Source organism: Phoca vitulina, unplaced genomic scaffold, assembly GCF_004348235.1.
Source record: "Phoca vitulina isolate PV1807 unplaced genomic scaffold, GSC_HSeal_1.0 scaffold46, whole genome shotgun sequence".
Lineage (NCBI taxonomy): Eukaryota > Metazoa > Chordata > Mammalia > Carnivora > Phocidae > Phoca > Phoca vitulina.
Window position 1 is genome coordinate 1,017,472 of NW_022589749.1, and position 12,676 is coordinate 1,030,147.

General features: G+C 41.2%; 1 protein-coding gene across 1 annotated transcript in view; it reads left to right on the forward strand.

The window, feature by feature from the left end:
- CIT (citron rho-interacting serine/threonine kinase) overlaps nucleotides 1-12,676 on the forward strand; it is a 161,770-nt gene that overhangs the window by 31,736 nt on the left and 117,358 nt on the right. Inside the window, 2 exon segments of the mRNA XM_032431628.1 lie at nucleotides 5,762-5,965; nucleotides 7,389-7,542. Of these exon segments, the coding sequence (XP_032287519.1) occupies nucleotides 5,762-5,965; nucleotides 7,389-7,542 (358 nt within the window).

Here is a 12,676-nt window from a genome sequence, read left to right on the forward strand (position 1 = left end):
AAAAAAAAAAAAAAAATATATATATATATATATATATATATATAGAGAGAGAGAGAGAGAGAGAGAGAGAAATTTAAAAACAAACCCTAATAAAATTGGTACAGACTAAAGTGAATTTTCATGTCATCTATGCAAAAAACTGGTAGGTTTAAGAGAAAATCAACTTAGATTTTAAGACTTATTTTACAACTAACCCATTTGGTGACCTGGACAAATTTTTAGGAACTTGGCCTTTCATTCTTTCTCAGTAAAGTACTGATTCTACTTTAAAATGCACAAGTTAAGGGGAGCCTGGGTGGCTCAGTCGGTTTAGTGTCTGCCTTTGGCTCAGGTCATGATCCCAGAGTCCTGGGATTGAGCCCCGCATGGGGCTCTCTGCAGGAAGCCTGCTTCTCCCTCTACCTGCTGTTCTCCCCTGCTTGTGCTCTCTCTCTCCCTTTCTGTCAAAATAAATAAATAAGTAAATAAATAAAATTAAATTAAAAATGTACAAGTTAAGAGGTTAGAGAGGTTACTCTGTAAAATGCCCCCCTTCCTAACGTCTGAGAGTTAAGTCCTTATAAAGGGAAATACGTAAAATTGCCTTTTTTTCCTCAGGTTCCTTGGAGGAAAGGTGGGTGTTATCAGGTTGATATTAGGAAAAGGTTTGGGGTTATGTTAACTGTTTGCACTCTAGGCTCTGGCTTCCGTGTTCGGCAGACCTGAGGCCTACTTGAGATAATTTACTTGGTGTTCAGATCCTTGGAAAAACAGTTTCTCTAGGCGCTGTTTCCCCGCTCCCTGCCAAATCATGTTCTTGTAATCGACTCCTCTACAATGAGATTTAGATTATAGGAGCATGATAAGCATTTCATGTTTTAAAAATTACCTGCCGAAACAGGCATGAAAACTTAGTTGTTGAATTTAGTGGAATAAAGCACAGGAAAAAAGTTAAGTAATGGAAAATTTTTATCATATTGGACTCAAAAACTTGTTCATTGCATGAGTGACCTTAATAAACTCATGCATCTAGAAATGAACTGAAGCATAGATACATGGTCTAATAATTGAAGTGTAGATACATAGTCAGCTCTGGATACCATAGACATTGACCATTGATATTTTGCCCTGGATAATTCTTTATTGTGGGGGGCTATCTTGTGTATTATAGGATATTTAGCTACATTCCTGGCTTCTATCCACCAGATGCCAATAACACCCTCTCCTCCAGTTGTGAAAACCAGAAATGTCTCCCGGCATTGCTGCGTGTTCCATGGGGGACAAAATCACCCCTGGTTGAGAACCATCCCAAGTTGATTGAGAAACAGCAGACAGCTTATTAATGAGAGCCAGCACTAGGTATTTGCAACAAGAAAACCTACTTGGGGAAAACTAGATTATGATCCAAAGTCACTGCTTGGTAAACAAATGGGAATAAAGAGTAAGGCCCCATCTCTGCATCTGGAATCGCTCGCTCTCTTCTGGGTCCCAAGTGGAGAGACTGGACTTTCCTTCATTTCAGGTTTCTGTTTCTCAGTGCTTCAGACTGTCCCTTTTCAGTTCTTCTAATTGGAACAACCTTCACTTCAGGCGCAGAGCCCTTCAGAGTCACTCAGGTTTATTTGCAGCTCAGCGCTCAACCCCTGATTATTCTGGTGAAGGAGATAAGGCACTCAGTCCTGCATACTTGAGAGTAGTGCACCTCCTCTTCTCTTGGAGAAAGAATCGCCTCTTCAGGGGCGCCTGGGTGGCTCAGATGGTTGAGCGTCTGCCTTCGGCCCAGGTCATGATCCCAGGGTCCTGGGATCGAGCCCCACATCGGGCTCCTGGCTCAGTGGGGAGCCTGCTTCTCCCTCTCCCTCTGCCTCTGCCTCTCTCCCTGCTCATGTTCTCTCTCTCTCTCTCTCTCTCTCTCTGTCTCTTTGTCTCAAATAAAAAAAAAAAATCCTTACAAAATGAAAAAAAAAGAATCGCCTCTTCAGAACTTTGTGCTTTTTAGGGCCAGAATGTGACAAGCACATAGGAAGGAATTTTTAGCATTGTTTTAAGTGAAAAGGCCTTTAATTATAAAAGACCGATAATCTACAATCTAGATGAAGTCAAGTATGGATATAGAAATACTTTTTTTTTGTATTTTTGATCAGTGGAGGTGGGTTAAACTTTTTTTTTTTTAAGATTTTATTTATTTGAGAGAGAGAGAGTACGCAGGGGGAAGAGGAGGGGGAGGGAGATGGAGGGGGAGAGAATCTCAAGCACACTGAACTGAGCATGGAGCCCTTTGCCCATTGTGGGGCTCAGTATCACGACCCTGAGATCATGACCTGAGCCAAAACCGAGTCAGAGGCTCAACTGACTGAGCCACCCAGGCATCCCAACATGTGTTTCTTTTAAACAGAATGTTTTATAGGCCTAAAGGACATTCTAAATGTTTTTTTGTACTCAAAATATATGAAATATAATCTACGTTTACTGTAATTCATGTATGCTACTCACCTAAAATCAATTCTTTCCCCAACCACTCTCAAATATTATCTACAAATTTTAGATATTTGTGACTTTTAGATCTGTTGGGTTTTCCATCTTCCATTGTCATTATTTCAAGCTTCTTGGTGTGTTGCTTTGAAGTATTCTTACTAACAGTGGGGAACCATACTGCCTAGAGGTTTGGGTGTTGAGCTGAGACATGCCATCCACCTGCTATGTGCCCTTAGGCTACCCATTTCACCTTATTAGAATCTCAAAGAGTGGCAAATAGTAAACTCTTCCAACCTGTCTCATTCAGCTCTCACACAAACACTTGTAAGGAGATTGTAAATAAAGAGCAGTGTAGCATGTTAAGTGTTAATCAGCCTCACTGAGCAGTTGAAAATCTATAGGAGATAGCCTTTTTTGACATTTACGTAGGAGTGAGAAGATTTTATCCTTTTCCCCCAAGAGGAACAACATAGTGAGATACCATTCTCCCCCTACTGTCCCCCACCCCCGCCCCAACCCCCCATCCCACCTGCTTCTGCAGGTGGATGTTTCTGCCCTGCGTAGCCACATGGGGGAAATTTAGGTTGAAATAGTTTTATGTTTAAGCATTTTATAGGAAGAGGCTTGGGGGGAGACAGACAGTGGTTTTCGTACTTTCTTCTCATCTGCTTGTAAAGGAATCTAAGTTAATCCTTTTTTGTTTCTTTTCTTAACCTCTCTCTCTCCTGAAATATGACTCTGTCTTCTGTCTCCTAGTCATTTTGTTATTGTCTCCTGCTGAACTGGTGTATTTTCTTCCCTGTCAATACAGTGAAAATTAACTAAAATTTAGTAAAACTTTTCAGATGGTGCCCTGTACATGGCTCCACTTTTAATATCTTACCCAGATTAGCTGGCTGTGAATTGCCACCAGAGGAGAGTGAAAGCATCCTGCAAAATCCTTATCAGGATGTGAGACATTAAGTGTTGAATGGGTTTAATGTGCTTGGAGGTCAGTAACTAATGGAAATTTAGCAGTCATTAAATTGTCATTAAAAACCTTTGTAAGTTACTATTAAGTACCTAATGTACTTTATGCAGGAGATGTGCATAAAGGAAGCTAGGGATATTTTCCCTTAAAATTTAGAAAATCACAAAGTGATTAGACATAAATGTGTATAATCACATGCCTGTTGTGGGGCAGGAATTAGGGAGTTATCTGACTTTCTTGGATAAGTCTCATCATGGGTCTGAAAATGAGGCATTGATGACTTACACCCCTTGCTGGGTCATGCTGATAAACACAACCCAGTCAAGTTCCTTTCAACTCTTTGCTGGTGAACAAGTGACTAAGCCCTGTGCACTGCAAACAAGGAGACTGAATGTTCCCAGTCTAGTGTGATGACAAAATAAAACCCAACAAGTGCAAAGATGCATATTTGAGGATTGCGTAGTAATAGTTCTGCAAGGTAATTAGGCATAAAGGGTAAGCATTTAATGATGACATTAGTTTTTCTTCTCTTGTTTTCATATTTAAAAAAATATTATTGTCAGTATTGAGGGTTTTTACCAAAAACCTGTAGTTTAATCCTAGTCCCATGCTGAGCTCATTAACATTTACACGCACATTAAAAGATAGAAGTCTTAGCGCAGGCTCCGCAGCATCACGGCTTCCCCTTGACTTAAGCTGCTTTCAGCTTCTCAAGTTTAAGGTACCCTGTCTTAGACCGGATATCGTCTCCTTTCTGCCCACTTTTATCTATCAGCAATGGCTTGTGTCTTTCTTGGGCAGTGTGACCATCTAGCTTTCCCCAGTGGGTACTTGCAGTGAAAATTTTTTTTTTTTTTTGGTAAAGATTTTATTTTATTTTTTAAAGTAATCTCTGCACCCACTATGGGGCTTGAATTCACAACCCCCGAGATCAAGAGGGGCATGATCCACTGAGTCGGCCAGGCACCCCTCAGTGGAAATTCTGTTGCCCAAAGCAACGGATGACTGGCATCAAGAATACCAGTATCACACTGTTGTCCAGATTTAGGGTTTGGAAAAACCTATGGTGGGCTTGAGAGAAGGGGTGAAAAGAGAAGGAGTAGGGAGAATGGGTCTGTTAACTACAACTGTGGATCTGTGGGGCAGAGGGATGGATTAAAGATTAAAGTTACAGGCTTGAAGAGCTTGAGTCTCCATCCCTAGGGAAAGGATATAAAGCCCAGCCTTAAAGATGCGTGCCATATCTATAAAATCTCTAACGTCTCTCAGGGGCACTCAACATCCTTTAATGGGGAGAAGATTCTTTTGTGCCCATGTAACTGCTCACGTGAGAGAAGCCTTTTTAAAGGCAGGATTATTGGACAACTGTAGGATTATTGGTTAACACAGATATGACTAACATCAGGCCCTTTCTGTTTTGATGGGGAAGAAGTCAGAGAGGTGATCCTTAGCCTTTAAATTTCATGGATCAATAAGACTTCAAAACAATTTTCAAGGCTGAAAGGGTTGCCGGCTTACTCTGTTGTCTAGGAAGGAGTGGGGTGGGAGGGGGGCAGAAAACCTTTCATCAGCATCATTTCGAGAAACAAAGGACGTATAAACACTAAAACAGAAGGACAAATTCTTAAAAAAAAGGACAGTTCTTCAAATGGGATATATTTAGCTTTACAAAAAGACCTACTACATTGTCCTAGCCTTTCTTTGCCAAGGTCAGGTGCTTGAGTGCCATTGGATTGGAGGGCTCTGGATTTCTGAACAGTGGGGAGGGAACCACAGGACCAGGAGTTGGGGGTGAGGAAAGTGAACTCATTAACATTGGACCTCTGGTGGAAGATATTTATCATGTCTTTCCCTGTGGGTGGTTCGAAGTAGGAATGTTGACTCTAGATATTTAAACTTGAGATACAACGAGTTTGCAATATTGTTTTGCCCCAGCTAGCTGCCAGGTTTTCAATAATGGGTAGATTGATCTTATAGATTCATCTTCAGGATTTATTATCATTTTGCTGTTTTCATAAGAGAAGTTCTGTGTAACATGTATCAGGAAAGACATCTTCTGTTCTAGTTATATACCCAACTCTTATTTGTGTAACCAAAGGGTGTATATCATCAACAACTCTTGCCCTTTTGCCTTTGGATTATATTATGTACTTTTTTTTTTTTTTTAATTAGTAAATCGTTTGCATTTCCTGACAGCGTGCCACTTGACAGAAGGTTTAAGTGCCTGGGAGAATAGTAATCAGTGGCAAATCAGCTCGTGTCTGAAATGTGGCTGTTGGCAATCTATTTGAGAATAATTGAAAGTTTGCTGTGTTCATTTTATTTATGGGTTTCCAGGTGAACGCCAAACTCCCGATTGGGACTCCAGATTACATGGCCCCTGAAGTGTTGACCGTGATGAATGGGGATGGGAAAGGCGCCTACAGTCTCGACTGTGACTGGTGGTCGGTGGGAGTGGTCGCCTATGAAATGGTTTATGGAAGGTCCCCGTTCACCGAGGGAACCTCAGCCAGAACCTTCAGTAACATCATGAATTTCCAGGTAAAGAGCTGGTCGTAGGTTCTGAAGTAAAACGGAGAGCTGTCATTTAAAAATGTGCGAGTGAACATTTGTGATGTAAATCAGCAGTGCCCGGATAATGCCAATAGCAAATACTTAATAAAGCACCTTGTGCTAAAAACTGCTCTAAGCGCTTTAGTAATTGTGTTTCATTGACTCGCAGCTGCCAGTCATTGTAAGCCTGTGCCATTATTTTAGGTCCCGCTAAAAAAGAAAAACTCTTGCCAATTAATCTATCATATTTCATTGATTATAAAATGCATTTTGATTTTAGTGCTGTTGTGGGAATAACTGAGTCTTAGACTTGAAATATAGTTCATTAACTTGGCTAATCCTCAAACAATGTGAGAGGTCGATATTCTTTTTCTTTTACAGATGAGGAAACCAAATCCCAAAATGGTTAACTTGCCTAGAATGTCTGGCTTTGAGTCCTTTCCTTTGATAGATATTCTGCTGGGCTCTTTCTCAGTACTCCTAGCTGCCGAATATGATAGTAAAATCAAATGGGGATAGGAATTAGAATTATGGCAATATATATGAAGTAGAATTAAAACCATTTTCTAATAACTGTACGTTCCAGTATGTTAAACCCATTTCTTAAGGATATGATAAATATGTATGTTTTAGTTTCAACCAAAAGGAAAAAGGAGAAACTTCACAGGTTTTTCTAACTCATTCAATCTCATCTTTCTGGAATGCTTAGTACATATTTTCATATGTATGATACATATTTCATATGCTTAATACATACATATATTACTTGTTATTCTTGAGTCTCCTCTGGAGTGAAAGTTTTCCCTTAGATGATTTTTGGAGCCAATTTATCTCCTTCATTTCAGTCTGCTCGATCAGTAATGAGTGAATTGAGCTTGGCCCGGTTAGGTACTGGGTTTACAGTGATGAGTAAGGAGAAGGTTCTCTCTGCCTTCTCTCCCTGTTATCACATAGAAATCCCAGTGCACTGTGTTTGTGCAGAAGTAGATTACAGAGGGAGCATGGGGGGGGGGCAGTGATTGGGTGGAAGAGGGGCATGGGATGGGGAGGGCGTTCTAGGCAGAGAGAACAGCATGATTTGTTCAGGCAGCTTTAAATAGCTCATCATTGTTGGACAGCAAAGAGCGAGATGGGGAGTGGAGCTACAAGAGACAGAGAGGAGCAGGGTCAAATCATGAAGGATATTGAACCCTTGTAAAGGAACGGGACCCATTGATGTGAACAGGCCATTTATTTTGGGAACATGCCTTTGGTCCAAAGTTAAGAGGGCACAAAACTTCCTTCTTTTAAAAGAAAAAAAAAGGGAGAGAGAGAAACTTGCATATATGAGAAATACCTTAACTTTGGAACATCAGAAGCTGAATCTGCTAAGGAAATGCTTATTTTATTTTATTTTATTATTTTGGAATAGCGGTTTTTGAAGTTTCCCGATGACCCCAAAGTTAGCGGTGAATTACTTGATCTGATTCAGAGTTTGCTGTGTGGCCAGAAAGAGAGACTGAAGTTTGAAGGCCTTTGCTGCCACCCTTTCTTCTCTAAAACTGACTGGAATAACATCCGTAACTGTAAGTAGAGCCGTAGTCCTTCACTTCTGGTGTTGGAATTAAGTGTAAACACTTAAGAATGATCGGAAATTATTCTGACCCACAGGAGGTAGTATAAATTATATAAATAAGGGCCTTAATTATCTACAGGGGATAGAAAAGGCTAATGACGGAGCTGTCGGTAAGTGATAATTCTTCTTTAAAATTGTTTGCACAGAACAGGGTCATTTATCAAACTCTGGGCTTATGTGGCCTTCCGACCATCATCCCTCAGTAAGTTAGAGGTACGGATTGATGGAGTTCAAGGGTTGTCACTTGCTTTGACAGAGTTTCTTCTCAGAGGAAAAGCAGACCTAGGTATATCCTTCACAGATTAGGAAAAAAGACTCAGAAATGAGGCAAAGCGCCACGTTGCTCTGCAAATGGCCAAGCCTGCACAGAAACGTAAATGTCTCTCTGGGTTCGTTTGTTCTCCTCTAGAATATTTGTCTTTGTTCACAAGCTTGTAAAATTTATCACGTAGATGCACAGTGGAGTCATTCATTCATACATACGTCACTCTGGGATCAATTAGTGCAAAGGGAATTCATTAAAAACAGAGACCTGATTTATTATCAACAAAAACCAAAATGCTTGGTTTTTTACAAATTGGTGATTTTTTTATTTTTGGATGTGTTGTTGTTTGAATGTGACCCAGTGATTAGCACAGAGGAGAGCCAGTAGGAAAGCAGTTGGTCTGTGTGAGTGTTTTATCTTCGGTGATGAGGGGAAGTGGGGAGTGGAATCCATTTCTAAGGTGTCAGCACCAGGCTTCTAGCTGGAGCCATGTCGTTATAATGTAGGAGTTGGGTTAAGATCCAGCGTTGTCCAGTTGAAAGCCATTGTGATGGTTTCTCTAACCTGCCCAAATATTTAAATAGGCTACGTTTTTGTAAATATTTCTTAGCAATTTTTTTTTTCTTCTGGTAGGGACATTGCTTACTTTTTCTAACCTTCATGCATTAACCCCCAAATCTCCAAGGTTCGGGGCTTTTAATCAACAGTATATTTTCAGGGCTGTCTTCTTTTTTTGCTTTTAGAAAGATTTGATACAGTTTCCTATAGATGCTATTCATATACTCAGTCTTTTCTTGCCTTGCCTTTGTGTCTCTGTAGTCTCCTTGAACGAGCAGTTAATTTTTCTATGTGTGCACTTGCCGATTATATCTTAACAACCTGTCTCCACTCAAGTGAGCCAGTGAGTGGTGATGAATTACCCAAATAACTTTATTTTGAGTTTGGGTTCACCTTGATGTTGTTTTTGGTATGGTGTCAGAATTCCCAGATTTTGTCCTAGTCTTTTTCTTCCAGGCTGTTTTATAGGCTCTAGGCTTATTGGACTTACAAGTGTAACTCCTGTTCTGTAAATTACATAGGGCTCGTAGGGGATACATGTCAATGTAGATTGTGGCCCATGCTGTCCATCACAAGGCCCATCTTTTAAGGGTGCCTGGCTGACACGGTTGGTTAAGTGTCTGACTCTTGGTTTTGGCTCAGGTCTGATCTCGGGGTCAGGAGATCGAGCCCCACATTGGGCTCTGCGCTCCGTGCGGAGTCTGCTTGGGTTTCTCTCTCCCTATCTGTCTGCCCCTCCCCCTGCTATCTCTCTCTAAAATAAAATAAATAAAATCTTTAAACAAACATACAAAACAAGGCCCATCTTTTATTTATTTATTTTTAAAGATTTTATTTATTTACCTGACAGAGAGAGAGACAATGAGAGAGGGAACACAAGCAGGGGGAGTGGGAGAGGAAGAAGCAGGCTTCCTGCTGAGCAGGGAGCCTGATGTGGGGCTTGATCCCAGGACCCCGGGATCATGACCTGAGCCGAAGGCAGACGCTTAACGACTGAGCCAGCCAGGCGCCCCAGCCCATCTTTTGGAAGGTCCTGGTTTTCTTTGGGATGAGATGACTTTGTAATGGGTCACTACAGTCTTGGTCATCTTCACACTTGCTGCCCCCATACGTGACTCACCCTGCCTCCTGTGGCTATCTACTTAAAATTTCCATGTCCTAATACATACCCACTTAGTTTTTCCTTATTATTTTTTTTTTTAAGAACTTATTTTTAAGCAATCTCTATACCCAGTGCAGGGCTCGAACTCACAACCCCGAGACCAAGAACCAAGAGTCTCACACTCCACTAACTGAGCCAGCTAGGTGCCCAGTTTTTCCTTATTTTTAACACATGCGCGTGTATCATTCCCTCACTCCCCGCCATTTTGTATTAGGGGAGTCTCATCCACCTGAATCCTGATTCTTTTTTTTTTTTCCAAGGTTATTTTTTAAAGTAAAAATTGTAGGGTGCCTGGGTGGCTCAGTCAGTTAAGCATCTGCCTTCAGCTCAGGTCATGATCCCAGGGTCCTGGGATGGAGCCCCACATCGGGCTCCCTGCTCGGAGTGGAGTCTGCTTCTCTGCCCCTCCCCCCCGACTTGTGCTCGAGTGTGCATGTGCTCTCTCTCTCTTGCAAAAATAAATAAATAAAATCTTAAAAAAAAACTTGAAAAAAAGTAAAAATTGTATATAAGGTGTACAACATGATGATTTGATGTACATACATATGGTGAAATGATTACTGTAGTCAAGCTAATGTTCATATCCATCTCCTCACATAGTTACCATTTTTTTCCTTTTCTGTGTTGAGAGCACCTGTAATCTACTCTCTTAGCAAATTGCCAGTGTTCAATACAGAGTTATTAAACATAGTCATCATGCTGTGTATTAGCTTTACTTATTCATCCTATATAACTCCCAACTTTGTACCCTTTGACCACTATCTCCGCATCCCGCACCACCCCCCCGCCACAATCTGGTAGCCATCCTGCTCTCTGCTTCCATGCATTTAACTCTTAGATTTCACAGAAAAGTGAGATCATACAGTTTTTTCTCTTTCTGTGCCTATGTTATTTCCCTTAGCATAATGTCCTCCAGGTTCATCCATGTTGTTGCAAATGGCAGGATTTCCTTCTTTTTTTTAAGGCTGAGTGGTATTACCGTGTGTGTACCACAACTTCTTTATCCACTCATCACTGATGGGCACTTAGATTGTTTCCATATCTTGGTTGTTGTGAATAATGCTACTATGAACATGAGAGCACAGATAAATCTTCGAGGTACTGATCTCATTTTTCTTTGGGTGTACAACCAGAAGAGGGATTGCTGGATTGTGTGGTAGTTCTATTTTTAGTTTTTGAGCCACTAAAAATAGTTTAGTTTTTGTTTTCCATACTGGTTGTAACAGTTAACATTCCTACCAACAGTGTACAAAGATTCCCTTTACTTCACATCCTTGCCAACACTTGTTGTCTCTTGGCTTTTTTTTTTTTTCCTCCCAAAATAGACTCCATGCTGGGCGTGGTGCCCAGTGCGGGGCCCAAATCTATGGCCCCAAAGATTAAGACCTGAGCTGAGATCAGAGTCTGACGCTCAACCAACTGAGCCACCCAGGCACCCCCTCTTGTCTTTTGGTTACTAGCCATCCTAACAGGTGTGCAGTGTTATCTCAGGGTGGTTTTGACTCGCATTTCCCTGATGATGAGTGATGTTCAGCACCTTTTCAGATACCTGCTGGCCATCTGTATGTCTTCTTTAGAAAAATGTCTTTTCATGTCCTTTGCCTTAAATCTTGATTCTTAAAAATCTTGGTGGTTTTTATGGACTTCCAACTCCCAGTATAGTGGCTCTGAAGTGTTATGAAATATGTTTGCTTTAAAAAAATTTCTTTTAATTTTAATAAACCTTTTACTTTGGAATAATAATAGATTTATAGAGAAGTTGCAAAGATAGTACAGAGAGTTCCCACATACCCTTCTTCTCCCAGTTTCCCCTAATGTTATAACATCTGATGTAACTATGCCACATTTGTCAAAACTAAGATTAATATTTGCACATTACTATTAATTTAACTTGAGACTTTATTCCGATTTCACCAGTTTCTCCACTCGTGTCTCTGTTCTGTTCCCGGAATCAGTCCAGGTTACCATATTGCAATGAGAGTGTTTGGATCCAATGGGACTCTGCCTGGCTGAGATACTTGGTGTAGCTCAGCCAGTGGGTGGGATCTTCATGTCCACTGAGGACTGGTAGCGCCTTTTCCTAGAGGTTCCATGGCATCCCTGACTATGCAGAGAGCCACGGTATTCATTGAATTTTTCCTAGCAGATTTCCCAGTTTTTCACCAACCTCCAATCCCTGTGTATTTGCAATCAACTCAGGGTTGTGTGATTGAAAACATTGCTGGACTTCATGCTGTTTGAACTACTTTCTAACGACATAACTCTAACAGAAATTATGCCTTTGTCCAGTCCCATTTTTCATAAATGCACTTTGAGTGATTTTTATCAACCAAAAAACTTGAAGCCATTGGATTTCCTGAGTTTATGGTTGCTGCTCAAATGCCTTATGGCTCCAGCATATTAAATATTTCCACTTTCCACACACAAGATTGTCCCTTGATGAAAGCAACATTAGCCTCTCTGCTGCCTCACCCCTAATTCTTCTTTTTCTTGTTGTAACCAATGAAAGGAAGTACTGCTTAACACAGCAGGTAATAATCTTCTAAAACTCATTATCTCAAGAGGTGGTCCTGGCAAGATATATAAATGCAGTTTAAGAAGGGTCTGGGCAAATTTCTGAATGACAGAATTGGGAGTGGCTGCTGAGGGGGGAACTAGGACATGCCTTGGCTTTGACACTGAGGTCAGACGGAACATCTGCGTCCTCCTGGGTCCAGCCTCTTAGGGTTGCTCTGGGCAACACCACGCGAAACAGGAACCTGACCCAGTTCCGGAATGCTTATTCTCCCAGCAAGTCAAAAGCTTTGTGGAGAGTTACTGCCCCATGGAGGTCACCAGGCACCCATTACCCTGATGTTCCATTCCCAGCTTCACACGATCAGATGTCAGCTTGCGTTTTCAGCTGCTTATTATTATCATTATTTCAAGGCTGCTTTCCAGGTTCCAGTAGGAGGCTTCTTAAGTATCCTGGCTGCCCTGGGCTCTGCAGTCCCAGTGATGTTTCTGATGTTGGGCAAGAGTCTGGTTGTACCCAGTCTGATTTCCTGAGCTTCTGGAGAGCTGAGGCCAATCGGAGTGCCTCTTTCATTCATGCCTTTG